General features: G+C 50.5%; 2 protein-coding genes across 4 annotated transcripts; both read right to left on the bottom strand.

The window, feature by feature from the left end:
• Positions 1-1,394: 1,394 nt before the first annotated feature.
• Positions 1,395-20,399, bottom strand: Astl (astacin like metalloendopeptidase). Of its 3 annotated transcripts, none has more exons than XM_021156181.1 (9): positions 20,149-20,399; positions 16,570-16,695; positions 15,025-15,086; positions 13,497-13,590; positions 12,981-13,098; positions 11,718-11,899; positions 8,773-8,854; positions 8,406-8,560; positions 1,395-2,703 (listed from the first exon to the last, which is right to left on the bottom strand). In XM_021156181.1, the coding sequence occupies exons 2-9, from the start codon at positions 16,685-16,687 to the stop codon at positions 2,270-2,272; spliced, it is 1,245 nt and encodes a 414-aa protein (XP_021011840.1). In that variant the 5' UTR covers positions 16,688-16,695; positions 20,149-20,399; the 3' UTR covers positions 1,395-2,269. The 3 variants fall into 3 exon arrangements, with proteins under 3 accessions (XP_021011840.1, XP_021011839.1, XP_021011841.1); XM_021156180.1 differs by lacking the exon at positions 20,149-20,399 and adding an exon at positions 17,301-17,416; XM_021156182.1 differs by lacking the exons at positions 13,497-13,590; positions 20,149-20,399 and adding an exon at positions 17,301-17,347 and having other exon boundaries at positions 2,270-2,703; positions 12,981-13,126.
• Positions 20,400-20,633: 234 nt separating this feature from the next.
• On the bottom strand, positions 20,634-22,841 carry Dusp2 (dual specificity phosphatase 2). Its single transcript, XM_021156681.1, has 4 exons — positions 22,363-22,841; positions 22,111-22,232; positions 21,557-21,776; positions 20,634-21,444 (listed from the first exon to the last, which is right to left on the bottom strand). The coding sequence occupies exons 1-4, from the start codon at positions 22,760-22,762 to the stop codon at positions 21,230-21,232; spliced, it is 957 nt and encodes a 318-aa protein (XP_021012340.1). The 5' UTR covers positions 22,763-22,841; the 3' UTR covers positions 20,634-21,229.
• Between the last annotated feature and the right edge of the window lie 4,315 nt (positions 22,842-27,156).

The raw sequence follows: 27,156 nt of genomic DNA, 5'->3' as shown, positions 1-27,156 counted from the left end.
AAGGCGTGCACTAGAGAAAATGTCTTAAGCCTGTGTTACTCCAGGCTGTTCTTAGAAAACTCTCCCCCGGTCTATCCCTGCCTGTCTCACCCTAATACACTGGCCAGAAACCTTCTCCTTCCTGCCCCAGGACCTTTGCACTGGTAGCTCCAACCCTAGCATTTTCACAGGTAACCACAGGCCTGTGCATGCATTCTTACAGGGACCCATCCTAACCAGCAGGCTGCAAGTGATCCCCCGTTCCTGTCATTTATCAATCCAACATGCCTACCTTGTTAGAATTATCTATTCCTTTCCTTGCCTTATTCATGTTAAACCTGGTGCCTAATGGGCATTCATAAGTGCCTGTTGAATCAATCCAGCAGTGAGCAACGAACACCACATAGCTGTGTTAGGGGAGTTTGGGGAGGTGGCTAAGCCACTCTGGTCAGCCTGCAGGCTAATGAGCTTCAAGACCTGGAGCACCAGCTGCTCTACTGTAGAATGTGGCTTATTAAACATTCCAGCACCCAGAGTATCATGGAGACTAGGCTTTCACAGGAACACATGGATTCCCCAGGGCAGAGGTAACAGGAAAACGTTGTCACCCACAAACAAAGGAGCCACCAGATTCAGTCAGCACATTCTTCTTCTGAAACTGGAGTTTAAGACTGAGAGCCACATCTTCAGAACAGAGTCTGTTTCCCAAGATTGAATGAGGGGGGCAGTTCTGGATGTATCAGTCTCAGCAAGGGCTCATGCCCAGGGACACTGTTGCTTTCCTTGATCTTGGATATAGAAGGATCATATATAGGATATATATAGTCTCATGATAGCCTTGGGGGAGTGGGGTCTCAGAGCCTAGAGTAGATCCCCTCTTCTGATCTGGTAGGACCCCTGGAGACCCCAGTTCAGTGCCAGATGCCTAGTATGGATAAAGAGATGTCACAAGGCATCATATATTTGGTCTGCTCTCTCCTACTGGACTGCTGTCCTTCTGAGAACACTTCCAGAAGCCCACTTTACTAACATCACAGCCAGAAGCCACCTCCTTCTATATCCAAGATCAAGGAAAGGAACAGCACCCCTGGGCATGAGCCTTTCCTGAGCCTGACACCCAGAACTACCCCCCTCATTCGATCTCGGGAAATACTGTTCTGAAGCTCAAACTAGACTGAGGGTAGAGGCTGCTGGGTCCTCATGGCCGCTGAAGCAATCCCAGCGTGTGACCTCCTCAGGAAATAGCAAAGGCTAAGTTCTCACAACCTTCAGGCACCACACTGTTCCATGTCTGCTTCCTACTCTGCCACTTTGAACAAGTCTCCATGGGTCCAGAAGCCTGGCCTTGTAGAGAAGAGGGTGTGACTCCCTGGGAGCCCTCATGGGCACTTAAATACAGGCAGCACAGCATATTACATGAAGCAAACACCCAACTTTATTTCTGCCTTTTCCCACATGAAGTACCCTTCCTCGCTGGTTCTGGTTCCCCTTCTATCCCAAGCAGGGCTCCCCTGGCCTCCCAACAGGCTCCTGGAGAATTGAGGGCTCCTGGCTCAGACCCTACCACCTACATGCTTTGTTCTTAGAAGAAACCTCATAGATCAAGGGGTGTGGCATAGCTGAAGGACAAGTAGTGTGACATTTGCTCTCAGGGGCTTCTAGTTGAGCACCTTGTGGACAAAACAGTGATCTGACGGGCACGAAGACTCAAGGCTGCTGCCCAGGGACTGGTGGTCTTGCCAAGGCCTCCACCATGCAGAGCTGATAAGGAGCCATCTCTTGCTAGTCCAGCTTAGCAGGAGAACAAAGTGTGCTCTCTGCCTCCTGGAGAACAGGACTTAATCCCAGGGCTTCAGAACATCTTTAGAGCCAGGCATCCTGGAGAGCTGGATATTCAGGTTCCAGCCACAGGGCTTCCCACTGAGGTCCATGCCCAAGGCAGCACTCGAGTCCATGCCGGGAGCTAGTCCTCAGTTGAAGAACTTCCAGAGGCAACCAAGGCTGGAACCTTGCTCTTGATGGCCACTCCCAGGATCCTGTCTCCATGCCATGCATCTTCCAGGGCTAAGGCTCAAGCCAAGAAAAGCCCCTAGAGCCTCTCTACCCCTAGGAACTCTGCAGGGTGGGGGTGTTGTGGGAAAAGAGACCAAGGAAGTGACCCAGGCCTCCAAGAGTAGCCAGTGCAGGGGTTAGAAGACAGGGATGATGCCCAGAGGGGCCAAAGACTAGATTGACCTAGCTGTTCTAAATAGAATACACCCTCTCCACTTGGGGACAGAAGTCTAAAGGCTCAGCCTCTGGGCACCTCTCTAATGTTACTTCCAGGTGCACAGCCTCCTGGAAGCGGAGCTAGCCTTTCAAAGGCATCTTGGATAGGTGCTGGCTTGTCTCTGGCTTCTGGAAATAGAGCAGGAGGTACAGTGGGGGCCTGGGTTAGCTGGAACTGCTCTAGAGACATGCTGTCTGCACCTGCTCCGGGCCCCGATTTTGAGGCAGCGGCTATCATCTGAGGTGGTTTTGCCAAGGCTCCCACACTGAATGTGCTCTGAGGAGGATGCTCCCATCTTTGCTGGCTGTCACCAAGCCCGGCAATACCCTGACCTCCAGTCCTGGAGCCACTAGGGGCAGAGCTTCCAGATTCTTCTGACAGTGCCTCGAGAAGTCTTTGTAGATGTGATATAGAGGCAGGAGTGAGGCTTTTTCCATCACTCTGGGCCTCAAACCCTAGAGCAGGAAGAGAGCAGACGTTAGGTCTTAGAACTGCAAAAGAAAGCTATTGCGTGGCCTTTCGCTTTACTTAAGGGGCTATGGAGCCAAACTCGCAGAGGTCTCCGGCAGCCCACAAGGTCTGTGCTAAGGCACAAACTATTACATTTCTACTGCATGGCAGTATAACTGTTGGGTGTGACGATCTGTGCCTGTATCTCAGTACTGGAGAGGTTGAAGCTGGAGAATTGCAAGTTTGTGGTCAGCCTAGGTTACACAGAGAGACCAGGTCTCGAAGACAAATTGGAGCAGCCAGGACAACCGAGGTGCATTATTTTTTCCTCATTTGGCCCCTCGGGTCACCACGAAAAGATCCTGCCGGCCTTCCTACCAACACCCCAGCAGGGCTTCTGTTAGCCTAACTGACCATATAGCTTCTCCTACCACATCTGTCTTCAGGCCCAGCACACACCTCCCACCTACACATCTTGAACATCTTCTGGAACCATTTCTGTTCAAGCCAAGGGAGGACATCGGAATTTCCTAAGCGCTCTCTGGTCTGTTCACTACCAGGAGGGGGGGACCTCTTTGCTTTCTCTTTGCTGCCACACCTAGACTTGACTGGTATAACTTTGTACGACCCCACTGCTGCCTCATGGTCTCATCATTTCTGCCCACACACCTCCATCATCAGTGTCCGGTAACCCATCAATGCTGTCTCCTTTAACCAGTGACCCTCCTCCTGCCCAATTCTGCTGGTCTCACAGCCATGCCCCCTCTCTGAACTATATCAGCACCAGAAACCACAGGAGTCAAAGCCTCCATTTCTAGCCATTTGTCATCAAGCAGTGACATCTCTACCCTCTACTGGTTTTGCTGTCCACCTAAGCTGCCATCATCCCTCCACAGGGACCACACCCGCAACCACCTTCTGTCCCAATTCCCTGCCACTCCTCAAGTCCCCAGCACCATCCCATGTCCTGCCCTCTCTACCAGGTTCAGGTACTTTGTAGGCCATGCCCCCCCACTACTATGTTAGCAGCTTCCCCTCAGTGTGTGGAGCAGGGGCCATAGGCGGTCTTCAGATCAACACATGGACCCAGGTCCACTCCTGAGGTCTTCCTTCCTATTACGTCCATGTCTGACCCTCGCTCCCACCTTTCTAACTGGCCCTCCTTTCTCCTCCAGGACCTGCCCCCTTCTCCACTGTGTCATCATTTCAACACCCAAACACGCCAGTCTGTCCCCATGGTGGCAGCCCCCCCTTGGACCAGTTCCTCCCAATTCCAGTTCTCTGCTCTCTGTGATCGTCAGAGCTCCAGGCTGACCTACAGTGTCTCACATCTCATTCTCTAGTTTTAACAAAATGTTTGTAATATTTGATTAACTACAAGTATACATATGTATCAGGGAAGGTGACATTAAAAATGATACTTAAGCCAGGTGTGGTGGCACATGCCTCTAATTTCAGCACTGAAAAAGGTGGGCTGATCTCCAGGTTAGAGGCTAGTTTCGTCTATATTTTGAGTTCCAGGGCAGCCACCACTACATAGTGAGACCCTGTCTCAGAATCAAAGGGAAAGCGGGTTTCTGTTCAAAGAACTATCTAGGAAGCAAAACTCAAGTGCACAGAATGTCAAGAAATGTTTCCAAATGATGTAAGGAACAAAGAGATACAATTAATATATTTTTAAACTCTTATAACTCAGCAAGGAAAACCCAATCCAACTGAGAATGAGGCAAAGAATCTGTGAGGACATTTGTCTAAAACCAAAAAGGTAGAGAGGGGACCTGCCATCTCATAAAGAGGCTAGAGGCGGCTAGCCGTTAGAGAAATGCAAACCAGAGTGGTAGTAGATACTTCTATATCCACTGGGGATACTCATAATCAAAAGCATGGACTACAAACCTCAGCAATTATGCAGAAAAGTCAGCATCACCCTACATAGGTAATGGAGTTTTAAGTGGATCAACTGCTTTGGAAGACAGCCGAGTACAGAATCACCATGGGGCCCAGAAACGTTATGGCTGGGACAGATACCGACATAGTATATTCATAATGGTCCCAAACCAGAAATAACTCAAATGTCCATCAAGTGGTGAAGAAGTTGAGTGTCATTCAGCAGAAAGGGAATGACGTGCTCACAGGTTCAACAACAGATGAATAGCAAAGGTTCTGTGGAGGGCAGTGAGCCAGACACAAAACGCACGTGGCTGCATTTATATGAAATGTCTAGACAAGGCAAATCCATAGAGGCAGAAGGTAGATTACTGATTATCTAGGACTGCTAGGGAAAGGGGGTGGGACTCAGGTGTAGATGACCTAGAAATAAAATCTGGGTCACAGGCACACACAGCAGCTTCACTGGGTGTCACACGGTCTTCCAGAAGGGTTGCAGCCATTTAGGGTCCCATTGGTGGGGTACAATCATCCTTTGCCCTGTACCCTTTGTGGGTATTTGATATCACTGAGATAGTAGACTTCTGCTAATTTAGGGAGAGTGAGTGGTGGTGCGATTGCTTCTCATTTGATTTCTTCCGAGTTGCTTATTAACCACCTCATGCATTTTTCTATCTGTACTTTGACTTTCTGTTTACAGCCCTTTCATAATACTACTAGTTATGTTCAGAAACAGCTCTACTTTATAACTCATATTTTAGATTTACTTGTGATGTCTTTATTCATATGAGTACACTGTCGCTGTTTTCAGACACACCAGATCTCATTACAGATGGTTGTGAGTCACTATGTAGTTACTGGGAATTGAACCCAGGACCTCTGGAAGAGCAGCTGGTGCTCTTAATGGCTTAGCCATCTCTCCAGCCTTTGTGGTGTCTCTTAACAACGCTTATTATGGTTACTGTTGGATTTATTAATCTTTCTAGTTGTTAGGGTTATTTGTGAAGAAATTCTTCCTCATCCCAATATTAGAGACATCTTGCTAGTTTCTTGCTAAACTTTTTACAGTTTCTCCACGCACATACAAGTCTTTTATGCAGTATGGAATGTAATAACGTGTGACAGTAGGTGCCTAGGTACCATCTCAGAACCAGGCAGAGCAGTGGCTCTCAGCCTTCCTAATGCTGCTGTGCCCTTTAATACAGTTCCTCATGTATTAAACCAACCTCCAACCATAAATTATTTTCACTGCCACTTTGTAACTAATCTTGCTACTGTTACAAATTAAAATGTAAATATCTGATATGCAATTCCTGTAGAAGGGTTGTTGGAGCCCCAAAGGGGTTGAAACCCACAGGCTGAGAACCACTAAGTCACCTTTTCATAATCAAGCCCCCGCCCCCAGAGTTCTCACATTTGATTTTTTTTTTTTTTGAGACAGGGTTTCATTACATAGCTCTGGCTATCCTGGAACTCACTATGTAGACCAGACTTTTGTCTCCAGCTTACAGAGAGCCACCTGCGTCTGCCTCTCCAGTGCTGGATTGGATTAGAGCTGTGCACCACTGTGCTTGCTAGTTTTCTATTGAGTAGAGTCCATTTCAGAACTTTCCTCTCTGTTCCCACAGGCACTTATGTGTGTCTACAGCCATCCTCTGCACTTAAAGCCATGTATTCGGAATGCAGACAGGTTTTTATACATTTGTGTACTTTACATACACTTAAGGACGTCTTATAAACTCATAACTGGCTAGGGAAGTCTTTCTACAGCCCCTTTTTTGTTGTTGCTGGTTTTGAAGGCAGAATCACTGCCTTGTAACCTTGGCTAACCTTGAATTAATATAGCCTAGGTTAGCCATGAGTTAGACCTAGGCTAGACCTATGCCTTGGATCACAGGTCTGCATTGCCATACCAGGCCCTGCCACTGCTTTACATCAGGAAAGTCTTGGCTGTTGTCTTTCATCTTGCTTAAGTTGCTCTGCCAGTATTATCAAATTCATTATGATTTTTAGTGTGAATTTCTAAAGATTTATTTTGGTTTTAAATATATGGAGGGGTATATGCAGGCCTGCTGGAGACCCTGGGGTCACAGGTAGTAGTGAGCTGCCCAACATGGGTGCCGGAAACCAAATTCAGTCATGCTTGCCCTTAACCACTGAGCTATCTTTCCAGGCCCCTGAGTGTAAATTCATTGGATCTATAGATCAGACTGGGAAATGTTAAGACTTTAAACACTGTCTTCCTATCTATAGCTAGGACGAACACTTCTTTAAGTGTTTCTGATACAAGCAGGCCAGGTAGGCCTCAAACTTGTGACTGGCCCTCCCCTTCACTTCCAAGGACTAGGATCACAGATGCTTGGCAACTTTTAAAATAAGTATTTCCCCCTGGAGAGTTTTTGGGTAGCTTCTATCTCTTGTTCTTTGTGCTCTCATTTTAAAGTTATTTTTGAAGGTTTACAGAAATATAATTCTTATTATCAGTCAAGTATACTGATATTTTAACATTATCCCAGTCTTAATTTGTTCATTGATTTTTGCCTGTTTCAGTATCATAATCTATGATTAGTGTCCATTGCTTCCTTTGGTTTTTGTTGGTTTTTGAAACAGGGTTTCTCTGTGTAGCCCTGGCTGTCCTGGAACTCACTCTGTAGACCAGGCTGGCCTTGAACTCAGAAATCCACCTGCCTCTGCCTCCCAAGTGCTGGGACTAAAGGCATGCACGACTGCCACTGGGCAAATTTTTGCTTCCTTTCTAAATACCAAAAACTTTGTGTCTTTTCTTGCTTTACAATGGCAACAGCCAAGTGTCACAGGATGTTAGATCACACTGTGAACCCTGAGATTGTGTTATTTACTGGAAAAAAAGTCTACTTCTAGTTGTGGTGTGCCTCACCCTTAGCACACACCTTTAATTCCTATGGCTGGAACACAGACATGTCCTAAGAAGGAAGCACCCATGTTTGAAAGTGATGTCTGAGTAGCAGACAGACTGACAAATCAGAGAAAGATCTGAAAGAATAGGATGTGCCCAACTCTGATGAGAAGAGAGAAGAAAGGGAAGCCACTTAGAAGAGAGCAACGCACACACAGAGAGGGAGAGAGTTGGGGGAGGCAGGAGGCAGTTTAACTGGGAGAGTGTTCTACAGAGACAGTTGAACAGATTGGTTGTTCTCTGAACAAGTCAGAGAATGAGAAGGAGCCTAAAGATTAGAACAGATTGTGAAGGTTAGTATGAGGCCAAACAGAGCAATTCAGTCAGAGGCTGAGAGGGGAGCCAGAATGAATCAGTCGGCTTGGAACAGCTGAGTTGAACCAGTCTGCAGCAGTTCAGAAAGAATTAGAAAGTGCAAGCTTATTCAGCAGTAAGTCTAAGAAGCTGAAAACATTCTAGGCCCTGTTTAGATTGTTCTGAGGCTAGAAGCTTCCAGGAATAGGGACTAGGTTAGCAGACTGAGGCAGTAAGCTTTGGAGATGACAATTACATCAGGCGGATAAAAGGTACTTTTACAGCTAAGACCTCCATTTCAACACTGAATAAATGGATAATAGTGGGAAAACTTCTCTTGGCCATAAGATTTCATATTTTGTCATTAAAATTATTTCTACTCTAAGTTTTGATAGATGTGTATTATCTGGGTTATTTCTCTTTGCTAAGAGGTTTTAGTCTTTAGTGGGTATTAAGCCTTTTCAAATATATTTCCAAATTCAATTGTGATGAGTCATTAGTGACCCAACCCACCTCTCCTTGCCATCCCTCATCATCCCTTACATCTTTACCCTCGAACTTCAGTACCATTCCCTAGGTTAAGTCACTTACCTCTCCCGTGGGAGTCCGGGACACTCCGGCTGCAGTTATACAGCCTGCAGACCCGGGTGATATCTGAGGTACTCAGGTTCCATCGCTGGCCAATGTGAACACTGGAGGTCCAGAGTGGTATGATGGTGGGCTGCCCACGCCAGCTGAAGGCAAACCTGGAACCCAGAGGTGGGACCTGTGTTAGATCGCAGTAGAGGGGCTGGCTAGGAGAGTAGTGCAAGGGTATGGGGAATGGGAGGCAAGGGGATAGGGGGCAAAGGGGAGGGAGAGTCAAGGAGGAGGAGGAAGGGGCTGAGAGGGCAAGGAAGAGGGGCAGGAGGAGAAAGGCATGGGAAAGGGGGGGTATGGGGGAAGGGGGTGTCCTCACCTCCCATAATGCATCACAGATGAGTAGTCATAGGGAACTAACATATTGGTACTCCGTGACTTGATGAAGTTGATTTCAAAGCCTTAAAGCACAGACACACACACCTTTGTAGATATATAACAAATAGACAGGTAGGGAAGACCAGGCAAGGAAAGGGAAGTGGGGAGACTTCTGAAAATTCACAGCCTATGAGTGGAAGAGTCTGGTTCCCCTGACTGAACCTTCTTTTTTAGTTAACCTCGTTTTCTATATACCTTTGCTACCCTACTCTACTTGACCCTGGAAGTAATCCCTGTGCCAGGGGTGCCTCGTACCAGGGGTGCCTCGTGGCCATGCACACAACCATAACCTCCCACGAGCTCGCTCCAGCTCTTCCTCCTTCACAGCTCACTTTTCATGACACTAAACTTTGCAAACCTGCAGCATCCACAAAGCTGTGGCCGTGGATGCTGTGCCTTAGACACTGGTACCCTGTCTACTCTACTCCTTGAGCTAGCTCCTAAGATGTGCTGTCCTCTCCATCCAGGATTCTGGTGCCTGACCCCCTGATGCCCAGACCATCTTCATCCTCCCATCTTAGAGCACAAAGCTGCAGATCTGCATCCCAGCAGTCCAGTCACCCTGGCTGCCCTGAATGCACTCTTTCCCCTCCAGGCCAGTGAGGAATGGAAGGCTGCTACCTCCTCAGGGCTGCTGGTCCTTACATCTTTGTTGCCCAGCCCTCCCTGCCCCCCAGACTCAGCAGGCTGGGTCCACACTACTCTTCCCCAAAGTCAGCAGCAGCCTCTTTAATCGGAGTCCCACAGAATACCAATTTTTTTCTTTTCAAAGACCCTTTATTATTAAATGTAATTTTTGGATAGGCAATATAATCCCTTAACTCAAAAACCAAGTTATTGAGCTGGGCATGGTGGCATACACCTTTAATCCCAGCACTTGGGAGGCAGAGGCAGGCNCAGATTTCTGAGTTCAAGGCCAGCCTGGTCTACAGAGTGAGTTCCAGGACAGCCAGGGCTACACAGAGAAACCCTGTCTCGAATAAAAACAAAAAAACAAAAAACAAAGTTATCTAGCTGGGCATAGTGCTATACACACCTTTAATCTCAGCACTTGGAAGACAGAGGCAGGAGGATTTCTGTGAGTTCAAAGCCAGCCTATTCTGCAGAGTAAGTTCCAGGACATCTACTGCTACACAGTGAGACCTTGTCTCAAGAAAACAAGATAACCAAGTATCTAGTGTGCACAATGCCCCAAGTGCAAGCCCCAGTGCTGTGGAAATATAACACACATATATTAAAGATAATATACACCAATATTAAAGATAGTTGTGAGTCTCCTACACCACCTGATTCTCCGAATTTCTACCTCTCAATCCTTACAGAATTACTGTGATTAAGTTTATGCCTCCGCAGAGTTTATGCACGTCAGTTTATGCCAACAGATCTCACTTTTCATATTTTCCTCATTATGATAGCTGAGCGTTTTTGTTGGCACTAGGCTGGAAACCCAGTTACAAACCAGACAAGTGCCATGCCTCTTTGCTTTGTCCTTAGCCCTAGGTGGGTCGTGGTTTTGAGCCAATCTGATTGTTAGAAAACACTAACCTCAAGAGCTGCTCAACTCTAATTTATGCTTTTACCTTAATTAATTCCCCCTTTTAAATGGGCATGTCTATTTGTTCTCTTTCATTTTATGGATATAAGTATTGACAACCTCGACACATCCCCTGAATCTACCCTTAGCCAGAGACTATTGATTTAAAAATAGTGCCTTACGATTATTTAAAGACAGAGTCTATGTATCCTAGACTTCACACTCGGGATCCACTTCCTCAGCCTCTGGAGTGCTGGGACTACATAGTTTTCTCTTCCTTTCCTCTCTTTTGAAAAATCCCTGCAATTCCTTCAAACCCCAAAACTAAAAGGATTTTGTCCCACGTGAGAGCAGTTTTGGTGGTTGGTCGGTCATTGCCTTCTGCTCTGTCATGATCAGGATTATCTGCACCGTATTTTTCAAATCTAGTTTCTCACAGCCTGTCATCGGATGAGTGCTTACAAGCACCCAAGGAGCACTTGGAAAGGTCATAGTCACCCCCAGCCCTACCCAACCAATCCTGTCCTTTTGTCATGGTCTACCTAGTTACCTCAAAGCATGGTCTCTGGGGTAAGTTTCACACTTTTCATCTGGCCAACCCCAGAGCATCAGAAGCAGCACCACTGATGGGGCAGTTTCCCCACTGGCGGGAGGCCTCTGCACCCCCAGACACTGTGGATTCTGTCCCTTCACAAGCGCCCCTCTTGCCCAAGGCAGTTCTCACCGCTGAGCCCTGAGCCCCACCTATATAGGCTTACACTGCACTCTGATCCCTGTACTGTGCCCAGAACGCATGCTCCTCTTTGGCATTAGGGCTCCTCCTTCTGTCAGCCTTTGCTCTGCCGCTTCCAGGGTATTCTCTGAGCCATCTGTCCACTGAAGTCCATCTTGTGCACCTCAGCCTTTCAGCACTGCCCCTTCCCTGACCCATGCATCTGAGCTGCCCTCTGAATTTCTGTCTTGGCTCAGTGTTCCCAACTGACACATATCACCTGCCCCAATAGCATCTGCAGTGTGGGGGACAGCTGAGTCAGTGGGCCAAGAGTCAAAGGACACTGCCAACCTCACATTCAGATGACTGACAATGGCAGAGGGAGGTGAGACACAAAGATAATAATTGATGTCCTTTTTTTTTTTTTTTTTGAGTACAGCTATGGAGGCCCAGAGCAACAGCCACAGAGGACCACTCTCAAATACCAGAGGGGCACAAATCCCACTTGCCTTGTGAAAAGGAGACAGACCGTGTGGGGAACGAACTCTTCAAGGGGAGGTGAGCCAACTCAACTCCAGCTCTGACCTGAGGCCTGCGTCCCTCGGGGGTCCTCTGGGCCCAGCCTAGTCAGCTGACTTACCTGGGAGGATCTCGTTCCAGTTGACTCGGATGTAGCGGTCCCGATCTGCACGTGAATGCTCATGCCAGAAGCCAAGTACGTGCATGAGCTCATGTAGGACAATGCCCCGGCCCTTCCGGAGACAAGTGGGTGCCAGGGACACCACCTGCATCCCTCCGCTGCGTCCCACACCAGAGAAACACCTGTAAGACCATGAGAGTGAGCTGGCATAGAGGTGAGCTGGCTGGGTGTATGGGCTGGTTGTGTGTGTGAACTTGACACAGGCTGGAATTATCACAGAGAAAGGAACCTCCCTTGAGGAAATGTCTCCATGAGATCCAGCTGTAAGGCATTTTCTCAACTGGTGATCAAGCCAGGAGGGTCCATTGTGGGTGGTGCCATCCCTGGGCTTGTAGTCTTGGTTTACTATAAGAAAGCAAGCTAAGCGAGCCAGGGGAAGCCAGTAAGTAACATCCCTCCATGGCCCCTGCATCAGCTCCTGCTTCCTGACCTGCTCGAGTTCCAGTCCTGACTTCCTTTGGTGATGAACAGCAATGTGGAAGTGTAAGCTGAATAAACCCTCTTCTCCCCCAAATTGCTTCTTGGTCATGATGTTTTGTGCAAGAATAGAAACCCTGACTAAGACACTGGACATCAGGACAGACACTGCTTGTGCTCTAGGAGCTGGGATGGACCAGTGCAAGACTGCCTGTCTTACTCCCAGACTTTCTGTCCCATCTCCCAAGTCCCTTGACTGCTTGGCCTGTGGAGAAGCCTCAGCACTAACCAAGCTGCCAAAAGGTGGCACCAGACACTCATGTGCAACACAAGCAGGTCATTACATGAATAGACCTATGTCATAAGCCTGAGTCACAGCTTCTGTCCACACCTCATCAGGCCCCAATGAAGGTAGGATATAGGCATCACCACTACCCCGTCTCAGAAAGAAGGCAGAGAGGTTAAATTAGGGAACTCATCTAGATTCAAAATGGCACACGAGTGACAGAACCAGGACCCAACATTTGCTCAGATTCATACCACAAGACCTCCAGAGGCGAGGGCTTTGTAGAGGAAGATCCTGTGCCCAATGGCCATCCCTTACCTTTGGCCCAGAAGGTCCAGATCATGGATGACCATTCTGGGTAGGCTGGGGTTGAACCCAAGAAAACAGGCCCAAAAATAAGCTTAGATTTGTGCACGCTAAGGGATAAACAGAGAGTGAGCATGCACATGCACACGCACATGCACGCACACATACCACTTCCATCCATCAGGAGCACTTACCCCGCCATAGGAAGAATGGAAACAAAGTCTCTCTGACCATGGTAGGCAACAAACCGGATGCATGTGAAACGTTCAAACTCAGCAAAGGCCTCCATAATGACCCGGCGGCTGGGTTCATCTGGGAAAGACACACCGTGGCTGACCCCCTGCAGAGGTCCCATAGCTCTTGAGGAGCTTTGAAGTCCACGTGGGGGCTGAGACCAGGACATTAAGCTCACCTCCCAACACAGTATTCAGAGAGGACAATGCTGAAGAGGATGCCTGAGCTGCAGAAAAGACCCTAGCTGTGGGACTACGTGACTCAGAGAGGATGAGAGTTCCATCAGCTCCTCCAGGATTTCAATACTCCCTTTCCTGCCACAGCTCAGGATGCCCTGGGGATAGGAGCTCTGCACAACACTATTGGTGTAAGAGAGGGGGTGTGGTTCTACAGAAGGAGATGCCCAATGCATAGATGCTGCAGAAGTCCTGATGTATAGGGAAGGAGGGTGGAAGGCTACCTCTGCTCTCACTCACCATACTTTCTGGAAAGCAGGAAGGGGATCTCCACAAAGCCACCAACGCCCTTGGGCCATTTATTATTGGTCACTGACAACAATCGGAAGGGGCTCTGAGGAGAAAGGGCAGCTCAGAGTTAAATGGAGGACACGGGCCACCTAAGCTGTCTAGTTCTCCAGGGTGCCATGCCTAAGTCTGCCAGGACTCTAAAGATGTGAGCAGCAGGACACGGAGGCCTTGGGAGTGAGGAAACCACTAGAAGGGAGATGGAAGCATGGGGAGGATGGGCCAGCTGTGAGAACTCAGATGACAGAGGTCACAGCATGTTCTATCAAGTAGATAAAAGCACCTAAGGCTGGTACCCAGGAGGCCTGGCTCAGGAGGACTCTGCCCTTTCCACGCACCTCCATGAACAGGAATATGGCAAAGCTTCCCCTAACAAGAATGGGAAGGGTTACTGGGGCGTGGTGGCGCACACCTTTTATCCTAGCATTTGGGAGGCAGAAGCAGGTGGATTTCCAAGTTCGAGGCCAGACTGGTCTACAGAGTAGGTTCTAGGACAGCCAGAGCTATACAGAGAAATCCTGTCTCAAAAAAAAAAAAAAAAAAAAAGAATGGGAAGGGTCCTATGTGGAGTGGCAGCCTCACAGTGCTTCTCTACGATCTCCCACTAGCGGGAACTCTACAGTGTAGGCTTCATGGCTATCAGAAGGCCCTGTCCCTCTGGCGGTCAACATTTGATTCTGCTCTATGCGTTTCAAATGCCAGGCACCTGTGTTCACTTCTCCACTGGATAACCTAAGCTCTCCAGCCTGTGGACTCTAGCCCAGCCTCAGGGGCCATCAATCACCTCTGAACACACAGGAGAGTCTTGCTTTCCACTTCTACTGTCACATTCAGCAGCCCTCTGCCACCTACGATGGCACTACCTCTCCTGAACAGTGTGTCTTCTCTCTGAAATAAGTCATTTCCATTCCTACCAGCCTCCTCCCTTCTGACTCAGCCCTCCATCCACAGGCAAGATGGTCTCTCCACGTTACTTCTTATTCTGGTTTCCCTAAGGGGGATCTTGACAGCCACCCAGGTCTCACACACAAACACAAGTCAATCTGGGCTCATGTCTCTGTTTTTGTTTTTCTGGTTTTCAAGATAGGGTTTCTCTGTGTAGCCCTGGCTGTCCTGGAACTCATTATATAGATCAGGAGGCCTGAAACTCAGAGATCTGCCTGCCTCTGCCTCCCAAGTGCTGGGATTAAAGGCCTGTGCCACCATGTCTCAAGCCTTGTGCTTCCTAAGCACTCTCCCTGGGCAAGGTGACAAGAGGAGTCAGAGTTTGAATTTCCTCTTCCAGGAAGCCCTCTTGGGCAGACTGAGTAGTCATTTCAGCTGTCACCATTATCACATTCATGACCTTGAAAGTGGTACCTAACCAGCCATACAAACCAAAGATAGACCCCCCCAACTGTCAAGCACTCATGACAGCCAGAAGAGGGTTTTGAGCGCTGTCATAGCCTTGAAGATGCTCACACCCCACGTGTGTACTCACTGGCCGGATAATGTCCCCTTCTACCAGGAAGCTGCTTTCTGGGGTCTCCTCTGAGATGAGCCCTGGGAGGGAAAGGAAGAAGGAGGGATGTGTGTGAGCCTTGACTTCCAGAACACAGGCTGGGATGGACCCAGCAATGCCAGTGTCTATATCTTCTACTTGGAGACTAAACTTTTGTGAACACCAAGGCTGTGTGGCTTTGGAGAAGTACAGCAGCCCCTGCTGGGTCCCAGCCTGCAAATGTGTGTGTGTGAGGTTCTCGGCCTGTTCTCATCCTTCTCCTGGTTAAATGCAGTCCATGACTCCGTCAGCATGTGTGAGCCAACTCCCACTCCAGGCCCCTGCTCTCAGGATGCAGGTCCTCCTCCTATCCAGGCTCCCTCCAGCCCAAGCCACACTCCCCAGAACATGTCCTGGTCTCTCCTGCCTTACCTTGCTCCCACCCACCACCTAGCTTCTATTATCCATAATCTGAACCCTTGAGGTAGCTAGGAGCTGAAATTACAAGTCACAACCACAGAAGGGAGTTGAGGATGGTGAATACTTCTTGTCTCAGTCTGCTTTGGTTCTCATCTTCCTGTCAGGGAGCCTCCTGCAGCTGACTGCTGGGAAGAGAAATCTTGGGACCCATGAGGCAGTGAGGGAAGCCACAGAAGGCTTGAAAGGAATGAATACAGGAGCACTCCCGGATCCCATTCATAACTTCTGACCACGGATGGTGGCACAGACTAGACCCACCCTCTTGTGAGTCCTCTTAGGTAGGAGAGGTCACCTCAGGATTATCTGATCAAGGTTGCATCCTGAAATCTAAAAGGCCACTCTCCGGGATCTGGTACAGTTGTGTGGCCTTATCCCTCAGAGCTGTCATTCACAGCTGCAGCTGGTGGTGTTTACGAACAAGACATCAGCTAGGCAGGGACAGCTGTTAGCAACTACCGTGAGCCAGAGCATGGGAAAGTCTTCTCTGTGACTTTGAGAGAGTGTGCCAGGGAAGCCATATGACCGACCAAGGACTGGGTCCATCTGAGCTTCTAACCAGAGAAAGAAGGGAGCAGTAGTCACCATCTACACTAAGGCAAGGTTACCTCTGTTCTGCCAACATTTCAGCCCATGATGACTCCAAGATCTGAATTCATTTTCATTGACACCAACTTCAGCCCAATGCGCCTGTGTTCCTCAGGTCCGAGATCCCCAGACAGAGATGCCCTGAGCCACAGACTTCTTTGTTCCTTAATAACCCACCCCACTTGGCTAGGTCACGCTTACACACCGCTACTTACAGAGTGACTGACATGTTCTCAAATATCTACTGATGATTTTGCTCAAGTCCCAAGCTGAGAGAACACCAGTGTTCTTATCAGATCATTTTAAAGACATTTACAGTATCTCATATAGAAAATAATAACCAGCAAAAAAATACAGAAAAACAGACAAACATTTCCTCATGAAACTTGATTTCCCTGCATGCATGGGGACATTTCCTCTCAATCTTTTCCCCATGTCCACATTCAGCATGGCTTTTGGAGTATGGCCCCATATTCTCACCTTGGTTAATTGCGGGGATATCCTTGTCCTGAGATACTGGGCTTCCCTCAGGAGTGAAGCCTTCTGGGACACTGGTACTGCAGACTCCAGAACATCTGGATGCTGAGGGTGCTCCCATGCTCAAACCTGGCTCTGGAAGACAAGTGCAGACATATAGATGCTCCAGAGACTCCACTGTGAGCCGGGACAGCAGGCAGCAAAACCCAGCCCCTTCCAGGAGAGGCCACCCAGGATGCATTCCTGAAGCCTGCCTGGCTATCTCACTCATCATCCCTGGTGACAAGGCCTAGACGCCTTCAGTGAAGGATATCCCTTTAAGGGACTAACACTTGGCTCAAAAAGGCTAGGGCAGCCAATATGAGACAGAAAAGAGGCACAGTAGACTTTAAATCTTGAGGCAGCACCAGAATCAAGACTGGCCTCAGACCCTACTTTTGAACATTTCTCTCCACTCAGGCTTAGCCTGAGTGCCTGCTGCCCCAGCCAGGCTAGAACCTGGCTTACCTTAAAACAAGTAGGTATATGGTATGACACTTGGCAATCTGCCGTTAGGTGGGCCCTCTCTACTCCTACAAGTATCAGGAGGCCTCCTCCTTGGTTCCCAGGGGCTCACTCATAGGTACAACCCTACAATGCCATGTTGGAGCTGTGAAACTAAGTTAAGATTATCTTAAGCCACAGCTGCAGCCTCTGGCCTCTTCCCAATGTCCCAGAGACTGGAGCCAGCTTACCTAGCAAGGAGAGCACAGTTAACATCCAAGGCCACAGGCTTCCCATGGTACCCGTGGTGGGTCCTCACTGCCCTCTCAGCAAGCAACACACAGAACTGCGGCAGGGAAAGGACTCCTTAACTCAGGGACTCTACCACCCACCCCCTTTAATAGGGGCTTCTCCAGCCCACACCTGCAGCCTCCCAACCACCTCCACCTGCAGTTCCTCCCAACAACTATCACCTGAAGACCTGCCCAGTCTTACCAGAGGACTCTACCCCCGTCCCCAGCCTGAGCCTTCTGGACCATAGTCCCATCCATCTTTGCTGAAGTGGGTAAAAAGTGGGCAGGGGACACAAAACAAATCCTCAGGATACCCTTGAGCAGTGTAGCTTCCCTGAGATTCCCCCTCCTGCCACCAGAGGGCAGAGAAGCATTGCAACCTCATGGATTTCATGACTTGGATTGAGATCCAGTCACTAAAAGGGGGCTTTCCTTTTCCTGTCCCACCCACTACCGGAGGGTTCAGACCCAGAAAATCTGCTGGGAAACTCAAGGCACCTCTCCCTATGTGGTCACCATACCTGTATAATCTCTCCCCTCCCCCTTCTCCCCCTCCCCCGTCCCTTCTACCCTCTATGTATACGAGAAAGGGTCTCATTAAGAAGCTTTGGCTGTCCTGGAACTCACTATGTATAACAGGCTGGCCTCAAACTCAGAGAGATCTGCGTGCTGCCTGTCTCTGCCTCCTGAGTGCTGGGATTAAAGGCATGTGCCACTATGCCCAGCTATAAGCTTTTATTTCAGAAGCCATATAGGAAAGTACACAGTTACACAGGCACAAGTTGCAAGACTCTGAGAAACTTCACACTGAACACCAGCATCATCAGCACCCAGAGATGCCTCCCACTGCAGAGGGGACACTTTTGAACTCTTAGATGCTCATATGACTGTGATCCTCCCAATGCCACTGCCCACTGACATGATCAGCCAGGGCCCCTTCCCATTTCACTAATTCGAAATACAAAGCTCCCAGACTTTCTTCCTTTACATCCTGCCATCCAGAGACCCGGCCTGGATGGACAGCCTGGAACACACCAAGTCCACCCCATGTTCAGTGAAGGAAAGCCAGAGCTCCACAAGGGCCTGTTGGCATTCCTGCTGAGCCTGGGGCAAGCATCTCTCAAGAAGTAGAAGCCAGAGCCAGATGGAGGGGCTATAATAAAAGCAGATGCTGCTGATGCCTGAGCAGAGTCTAGACTGGTTTCCATGAATCCGATGGATATGCTAATTAGGTCGACCAGCAGACTCATTCCTTCACAGTGCTTATATATGTCAAAGCTTGTCAAGTACCTTAAACACTCCATTTTTTTTCCCATTAAAAAAAGAAGACGCCTGGCATGGTGGTGCACCCCTTTAATCCCAGCACTCGGGAGGCAGAGGCAGGATGATTTCTGAGTTCGAGGCCAGCTTGGTCTACAAAGTGAGTTCCAGTACAGCCAGGGCTACACAGAGAAACCCTGTCTCGAAAAAACAAAAAAGAAGGAGGAGGAGGAGGAGGAGGAGGAGGACATGAGTTGTCATGGTGGTTCACACCTGAAATCCCGTAGAACTGAGAGAAATTAGCCTGGGCTACATAGTGAGGGCCCATCTCAAAAATATATTTAAAACAATGACCTAACTACTTAAATGTGCTTAGTAAAATTATTATCATCACATTAGTGGAAAATCTCATACACAGTACTTGGGAGGCAAAGGTAGGTGGATCTCTTGTGAGTTTGAGGTCAAATTGGTCTACATATTCAGTTCCAGACAAATTAAGGCCACATAGTAAGGCTGTCTTAAAAAAAGAAAGGAAGGAAGTGAGGGAGGAAAGGAAAGAAAGAAAGGCCATTTGCTAGGAGGGTAAGATGTTAGAAACACAGAAGGGCAAGGAATAGGTGTAATGGGGCCACCTGCAACCAGTCATGCTATGTATAAGATGATGAAATGTTAATGACTCTGGGGCGCAGGTGTCCACCCCTGAGCTGGGCATCAAGTCCACAGGTCCCAATAGAAACTGGTAGGGTTGCCTGCCTCATGGCCTGGTACAGGCGGGTACCATTACAATATACAGATATGAGATGAATAGTGGGGAACATAGAAAAACTAAGCAGTGTGTGTGTGCTACGGAGAAAGGCGACACTGGAGATGTGACTGATGGTGGTGACGGATGAGAGGGGGCTGGTGGACATGCTGTCATTGCCCAGGAAGGTTGGCAGAATGGCAACCTGGAGCTTATGTTGATGCAGACTCAGCTCCCCAAACCTTCTGCCTGGCCTTGAAATCCCGCTAGCTCTGGGCAACCATGGAAGCCCAAGATGAAGAAAGGTGTTTTTTTTTTCTGGATTAGACCACCTTAAAGGTCCAGGAAGTCATGTTGGCATCTATAGTCCATGTTGCTGCCCCAGGATGGAGCCGCAAGTCTGTGCCTCTGACTAATGACTTGATGTCCCTGGGCTTTGCTGCCTGGGGTGGGTGGGGAGGGGGGCTCAGATGGAAGCATCTTGTTGTGAGCGGCATTTGTAGCCACCTGAGGCCATGTTGTAGCACCTGCCCAGGGGCAGCTGCTGTGAGCCATGAATAGGTTAGTGGCCCTGATACAGCCAGCCCACTTGATGCCTGTGGTTACCACTAAAGCAGGCTGCCTGAAAACACGTTAAAGTCTGTGGGTGTGGGTGTGGGGGAGCTGGCCCCGCCCCTCACTGGCTCTTCCTCAGTTGATGGCTTCTGGTATGGAGAAAGGCTGAGAAAGACCCCTCCTCCCTGTGGGCCGTTAAGAATTCAACCATGTTCCAGTGAATATATGGACAAAACAAAATGGACTTACCTGTTCCTTTTGGGGGGCAGAACGTCCTGGGGGAGGGGAGGGAGCAGATGTGGGAAAACTGGGAGGTGAGCACAATCAGGGTGCTTGATGTGAGATTTCCAAATAATCCATTTAAAAAAAAAAAAAAACTGATACAATTCTTGAGGAAGGCTCAGAACAACCCTAGCACTTGAGTGCTTTACCCAGAGCAGAGAAAATGGGCGCCAGGGGTAGGTTTTGCACCCTTCATCCAGGGAGCCAGTGCCCTCTGATCTAAATGCCCTCCTCAGTCAACACATACCTGCACACCACACACTGGGTAAATGTGGGGTTTGATCAGGGATGCACAGAGCTGCTGTGAGGCTGAGGCCGACCTCAGCCTTCCTAACCCTCCCAGTTCAACCACAGGCTAGAACCTGTATGGGAAAGAGCCCAGGCCAGGCCAGCCCAGGCCAAGGCAGACCATTCAGCCATCGCAGGCACAGACTTGAGACCAGACAATGTGGTACTGCTCTTTTTTAAACAAAACACTGTTTTTATTGACACGACCTCAATGTTCTATATAAATATAAAGTGCTGTTTCCAATGCCCCTCCCTGGCCCACAGGGCCGGGAGGAAGTTGGGGAGAGAGCGTTAAATGTCAGTTGAATACAAATAACTTTTCAGCACCAATTACAGCGAGATGCCCACACACTCACACACAAAAGTCAGATGTCGGTAACATGACACACACAGTCACTTCCTGGCTCCCCTGGGAGCACAAGGCTTAAGCTTTGGGTCAAGGGCTGCACACCCCTAGACATGGTTTCTGCTTGTCACAGCTTGTTTTCTGAGCCCTTGGGTGACCAAGGGCTTTAATATAGTAAATTAATTAAATTAATTTCTGCAAGTCGAAGGAGGGAGAGCAAATAAGGGCCAGCCCTTACGCCCCCTCAGAAGAGCACCATATCAGAGCAGTGGTCATCCTGGATTTCCTGTCATCCTGGATTTCCTAGCACCCCAGTGGGACGGCAAGGTGAGGAGGGAGGAGCTGGACCACAGCAGCTTCCCCCAGGAGTCAGTCAAAGCCAGAGCTGGGGGTGGGGCCAGGCTGGGCTTTGCCTCAGTGACACAGCACCTGGGTCTCCAGCTGTAGCAGCTGCCCCATGAAACTGAAGTTGGGGGAGATGACTCCCCGACGTTGCTTAACAAAGTCAAAGGCCTCGTCCAGCCGTACCCGGTGGCTCTGAATCAGGTATGCCAGGCATATGGTGGCTGAGCGAGAGATGCCAGCTTGGCAGTGCACCAGCACCCGGCCCCCACTATTCTTCACCGAGTCTGAAAAAGAAATGGGGAGCGGAGAGTCAGACAGGAAGGTGGACAGAGGAATCAGGTGCCCGTACCTTCTTCCCTACAGTTCCCATAGACCCCTGGGCTGAGGCTCCCCTACCTATGAAGCTGATAGCCTCCTGGAACCAGGCACTTATCTCCACCATCTGGTTATCTTCTACTGGAATGCTCTTGTAACAGAAAAGACCCTCAAAGTGGTTGGGGCAGCTGGCAGAGACATTGAGAACCGCTGTGATGCCGCAGGCCTGCAGGCCCTGAAGATCTGAGGAGTGGTTGCAGCTGCCCAAGTACAGGTAGGGCAAGATTTCCACAGGACCACCCTGGAGGAGGAAGGGAACGGTGGTGAGACCTCACTCAGCCTTGTACTGAAAGGCTTGATCGAGACATCCTGGATTGGCTAGAAACAAGAGAAGCTCTAGGCTTTCTGACCAAGGACAGAATTAAAAGTCTTGAGGCCACAAGGGGACATATGTTCAGACACTTTGTGCCACATATGCCTTAAAGTTTGTATGAGGATATACACGTTCACACCATTTGCAGGTCACACAAACACTCTCCACATCGGGGAATGTATATTGGAACACACCCTGTCTTTCCCCACTGGCATTCCTTTAGAATGCACAATGAAGACAACTAATTCGAATATCAACTCACCTGGTCATAGATCGGAACCCTCGGGTCAGAGTTGCTATTTTCGGCCCCAGCAGGAGGCAGGGCCTGGGCAGGAGCTTCAGAGCACAGATCCGGACAGTACTTCTGGAAGCTTTCGAAACCGCCTGTGGGAAAGACAAGAAAGAAAGGGTATGATTAGCCAAGAGATCGGGCACAGGGCACAGAACGTGGAACAATGGGGCTAAGGGCGCGGGGCGCGGAACGTGGGACAAGGGGCGAAGGGCACGGGCTCACCTCGCAAGAAGCACACGGTCGTGGGTCCCGCGCGCATCTCGTGCTGCAGTGCGGCTAGCAGCAGGTGAGCCGGGCCGTCGGGCGGGAGCTCGGCCACAGACGCGCTACTTTCATCCAGCACCACGGCGCGGGCCAGCTCCCCGCGGCCCAGGCGCGCCCGGAGTGTGCGGTCGGGCAACAGACAGGCGAGGGCAGCGGCGGGGGTGCCGCGCGCACGCCGCCGCAGCAGCGCGTTCCAGGGCACCGGTCGCGCGGCGCGCACGTGGCTCCGGCAGAAGGCCAGGAACGGGCGGCAGTCGAGCAGCAGCGTGCGCTCGGCCTCCCGCGGCTCCCGCAGCAGCGCGCCCAGCGCCGCGCACTCTAGCTCGCACGCCGTCTCCAGCCCCATGGCGATCGGCATCGCAAAGCCTCCTGCTTCCCGCGGTCCTCTCCCTCGGCTCCGGCGGCGCGGTGTCTATGTGGCGGGAGCTGACGGTTCTGGGGGCTCTTCGTCGCGCCCGGGCTTAAATACTCGAGGGCTGGCCCCTCGGGTCACCATACAAGGGAAGAGCAGGAAGGCGCCGGTGCCCGCCCCCGCGGCTTCACGTGGCATTCTGGCTGGGCCGCCCCCGGGGCTCCCGGAGCCGACAGGGGGGTGGGTGGGGCGGGGCATCAGGGGGAGGGACACGCGGGGGAAGAAACTGGGAACCAGACCGTGACAAGTGTCGGCCTGGAGTCTAGAGGCCCCACCCACGTCTCCCCAGTGTATATGCCCCAGTGCTCCCCACTCTGCCAGGCTTCAAGCCACTAAGTGCTTAGAAACTCAGCTCTCAGCTGCACGGAGCCTTTGAGTTACTCCGGTCTTCAGCTTCCTCACTTTTCCCATTTTCTCCCAGGGTTTTCATTCTAGGAATTTCGATAGCAAAAATGGACAAATTACCTGTTGCTACCAATGATGATACACTATTAGGAAAGACACCAACCGTCAGGAAATTGTCCTCTTCTCCTATGTCAGGCCCAGGCCCAGGCCCAGGCCCAGGTGGAGGAGTCCTGGAAAGCCAAAGCCCGGGGGTGGGGGCGGGGTGGGAGGGGCTTTAATGGGGAAGGGGCGCAGGGACCTGTGACGAGTTTCCTCATATGACTGGGGCAGTTTCTTTCCCCAGGGGCCCAGGAAAACCCCCAAGAGCCTAAAAAGAAGTAGTTCTCATGTCACAGGCCAGGGCTAAAGAGGAACTCTGTTGACGATGCTGGGCTCTCCCGGGGCATAGCCAGGCCTGGCGGGAATTTCAGGGGAAGAAGGTCTATTCACAGAACCTGTTCCCTTCCGACCCCTTAGGAGCTGCAAACCCCTCTGGGACAGGCCCTGGTCCCACACCAAACTGTAAGAATGGAAAACTGGGTAACTCACAGCCATTCTGTGCTCCCCCACTCGAGTGCCTGCCCCCCCCCCCGGATGTGGTGAAGCCCAGCTGCACGTGGGCCCCCAGGGACACTCCTGCTGTTGGGGGCAAGAAAGTTGGTAGGTGGCTGAACTGAAGCAGGCACAGTGGGTGGGGACAGTGTTCAGAACCCAGCCTCCCAAATCTTTATTCCCCTGAGCCAATCCTCTGCCTTTAGTAAGACCCTTCCAGCTTCCCTGCAGATCCTTTGCTTCTTGGAGGCCTGTGGCTTGAACCTGTGTGGACCCCTAACATAAGGTATGGTAGGTATATAGGTGCTCGAGCAAAATATTATGCCTTTCCTCTTGATTTGGGGAACTTGGGTCTTGTGGGGGATACAGAATGCCAGGGTGAGCTACAAGGACTCCTGGACCAGGAATCATGGACTTGTGTCTCAGTGGCATGGTCATGCAAGTTGGTTCCAGGGCTATGAGGCTGTGCCACAGCCTGGGTCCCTTCCCACCAAGCCTGTCTGGAGGCTGATACAGCACAACTGGCAGCCCAGCCAGGGAGTCTGGACCATAGATCCCTGAAGCTGATAGGGGGCTCTTATCCTTGGCATCAGCCTCACAGATGACTTAATGGCTGATTCCAGGGACAAATTACAGAGCATGGAGGGGGACCATCATGTCTAGTCTTGCTGAACAGAGTCACCTGCCATGCCTGGAGCCACAGCCTTCCAGCTGTGGAGAAGAGGGGAGGCCCTGCTTGCTGAGGTCCCTGCAGCAGGAGTGAAATCAGCTTAGCTTTGTGGGAAACTCCAGCCCCTGACTCCAGTGCTGAACTGAGCTGCTGGGTCCCCTGGCAGGGTGAGAGTGTGCCCCTCAGAGTCTGCTGGGTGCCTTAGTCTTTGCATATGAGCCAGTGTGGATCTGTCACACATACACCCCAAAGCCACTGTCCTTGGCATGGTACCCTTTTCAGCTCTGACAAACACAGATGAACTCAAAGAAGCCAAACTGAACCATAAAAGAGGAGCTTGCCTTTATCTTCTGCTGGAGTCCCAAAGCAGGGGGAAACCCCCACCTTCAACACCTGATGAAAGTCCAGGCTGGGGTAGAAGAGCCCACATCCCTCCCCAGCTCCTGTTCTGACTAAAGACACCCCCCCATGCCGCCACCAATGAGTCATCTGTAGGTTGTCTGCTACCCCTTGCTACCTCCTCAGGACCCTGTTTGTCCAGAACCATTCGCTGGGAGCCTGCCAAGAGGAGACAGGACTCTGGACTGGGGATAACATGAGATGGGGCCCCGGTCAGGATGGCTGCTGGCACAGGCTGCCAAGTGCCTCTTCAACTAGACACTAAGTGACCACACGGTTGGTTTCTGTTTAAGGTTGTTCATGGCCTGGCTGTTACAGAACAGACCTAACAAGTGAGTTTGAGGCTCAGGTTTTATTTATTTTTCTTTCTTCAATTAAGCCCGTGTGGGACTCATTTGGGAGAAGTGATGATTCCCTGTGTTGTTCTTTTCTGTAACCATTTATTTGGATGGCTGCTTAGACGTCACTGGCCTTCTGCCTTTGGGATTCCGGTTTGTCTGCTCAGTCTGCTTGCAGCATGGGTTTCCCTTCCACTGTCAGATGCTCCAGGCTCTACCCTGACCCTCTTTCCCTTCCTCCCCAGTCCAAGGCCAGCCTCAAGCGGATGGCCCCGGGTAGAAAGGAGATGTGAGTGACTGGGCAGAGAGACCTGAGCCAGGAGAGTCATAAAGGTGAGAGTGACCGTGGAGATTAGTGACAGGCCACCCACCCCCAGCCCTGCCTGAAGAGTGAGTGAGTCAGGAGTGACGTCGGCTTTCCGGTGCCAGGCCTCCCACCAGGATGCTATGCTGCAGCCACCCCCATAGGCTCCTGTCGGGTGAAGACCTGAACCCCAGGCCCTGAGCTCAGCTGCCATCACAGTCTTGCCAGAAGGTCACATGGCCATTCAATCTCCTGCTGGGGAAGGTGACTCAGGAAGACCCAGAGATCATGCTGGTCAGACTGTAGACGGGGATGTGGTAGAAGGGACTGGCATGTCCCACATGTCTGTCAGATTAGTTTACGGGGGCAGAGAGATGTAGGCAGCTCTACCAAGGAGGCTCCCCTGGATCTTCCCTCATGCTGAATGTGGGTGAGAGGGGCCGGCCACCTGAGCTCTGGGTCCCTCTTGTGCCCATGTGGTCCTCTGATGTGCAGAGGCAGCATTCTGAATAGGGCACTGAAGAACTCCAAAGCACACAGTGAGGAAGTTCTACGCTTTTCAAATCCCTTCCAGTGATCCGACTCTGTCCACTTGTGGCTGGCTGGCTTTGGGGCCCCGGTGACCTCCACTCTCCCTCCTCTTCACTAATGCTCAGGTCCCTCACCCCTGCACTCATTCAGTGACTCAGTCCTGAGAACTTGAGTGCCAGTCCTGCTTTGGGGGCGGGGATCTAGCAGTAAACCCCTAGTGACGCATGCCTTCAAGGAGCTGACCTCATCCCAGAAATACCTGCCTTCACGACCATGTTGTATTGGTGGCCGGTGACACTATCCATTAGAGTAATGGTTATCTTTTTCCTGTTAAAATAAATGCTAGGGTTGTAAAAGAAAATCAAGTCAACTTGGGAAAGCTATTAGGTAAGACCCAGACGGTTCCCAAACACTTTGTAAGCAATGATGATGCAGGTAGGAGACGCCAGAGTGGGAACACCTTGCCCTGGAGGGCGCTGTCACAGCCCCTTCCAGCTTTGTGCGTTGTGTGATTCTGGGGATCTGGCTCTCCCCATGGCTATGGTCTCCTGTAAAAACAAGAGCATGAGTCACAGGGGAAGGGGGAGCACAGTGGACAATGGTGAGCACCCTCATGGTCAGGGCAGAGTCTACACCGTGACCCATGTGTATCCGTGCAAGGACTGGGGTTTTGCCTATGCCCCTGCTTGTGTCTGGACATGGCTGGAGGGGACGCCCCCCAGTACACCCATCATCCCCAGCATATATTGGCCTCTCAAGGCTGGATGACACCCCCACCCTCCCCCATCCCCCAGTTAACTAACCCCACTCCCATGCTGGCAGCCAGAGGTATCTGTGGCTTAGGCACAGTGAAGGAGTGAAGAGCAGGCTGTGGAGGAAAAGCTGCCACCAATGTACAACCTCACAAGCAGCTCATTCTCAAAAATGTCACCAAACTGAGTTCCAGGGTGACAAGAGGACTCCTGGGACTCTGTCATGACCAGAGCTAGGTACACTGTGCTGGCTAGTTTTTTGTTAACTTGATATGAGCTGTCATCAGAATGGAGGGAGCCTCAATGAAGAAAATGCCTCCATGCCTCCGAACGATAGGCTTTAGACAAGCCTGTAGGGCATTCTCCTAATTGGTGATTGATGGGGGAGGGCCCAGACAAGTGTAGGTGGG

This window comes from Mus caroli, chromosome 2 (assembly GCF_900094665.2).
Source record: "Mus caroli chromosome 2, CAROLI_EIJ_v1.1, whole genome shotgun sequence".
In the NCBI taxonomy this organism is placed as follows: domain Eukaryota; kingdom Metazoa; phylum Chordata; class Mammalia; order Rodentia; family Muridae; genus Mus; species Mus caroli.
This window is presented reverse-complemented; position numbering and strand designations above follow the sequence as displayed.

Coding starts and splice junctions, on each gene's coding strand:
- Astl (XM_021156180.1), bottom strand. CDS start 17,346: ATGGGAAGCCTGTGGCCTTGGATGTTAACTGTGCTCTCCTTGCTAG. Junction 13,591..15,024: donor AAGGGGACATTATCCGGCCA/GTGAGTACACAC, acceptor CTTTCTCCTCAG/AGCCCCTTCCGATTGTTGTC. Junction 8,561..8,772: donor TCTGTGATGCATTATGGGAG/GTGAGGACACCC, acceptor TCTGGGTTCCAG/GTTTGCCTTCAGCTGGCGTG.
- Dusp2 (XM_021156681.1), bottom strand. CDS start 22,762: ATGCCGATCGCCATGGGGCTGGAGACGGCGTGCGAGCTAGAGTGCGCG. Junction 22,233..22,362: donor GACCGTGTGCTTCTTGCGAG/GTGAGCCCGTGC, acceptor TCTTTCCCACAG/GCGGTTTCGAAAGCTTCCAG. Junction 21,445..21,556: donor GGAGGCTATCAGCTTCATAG/GTAGGGGAGCCT, acceptor TTTCTTTTTCAG/ACTCGGTGAAGAATAGTGGG.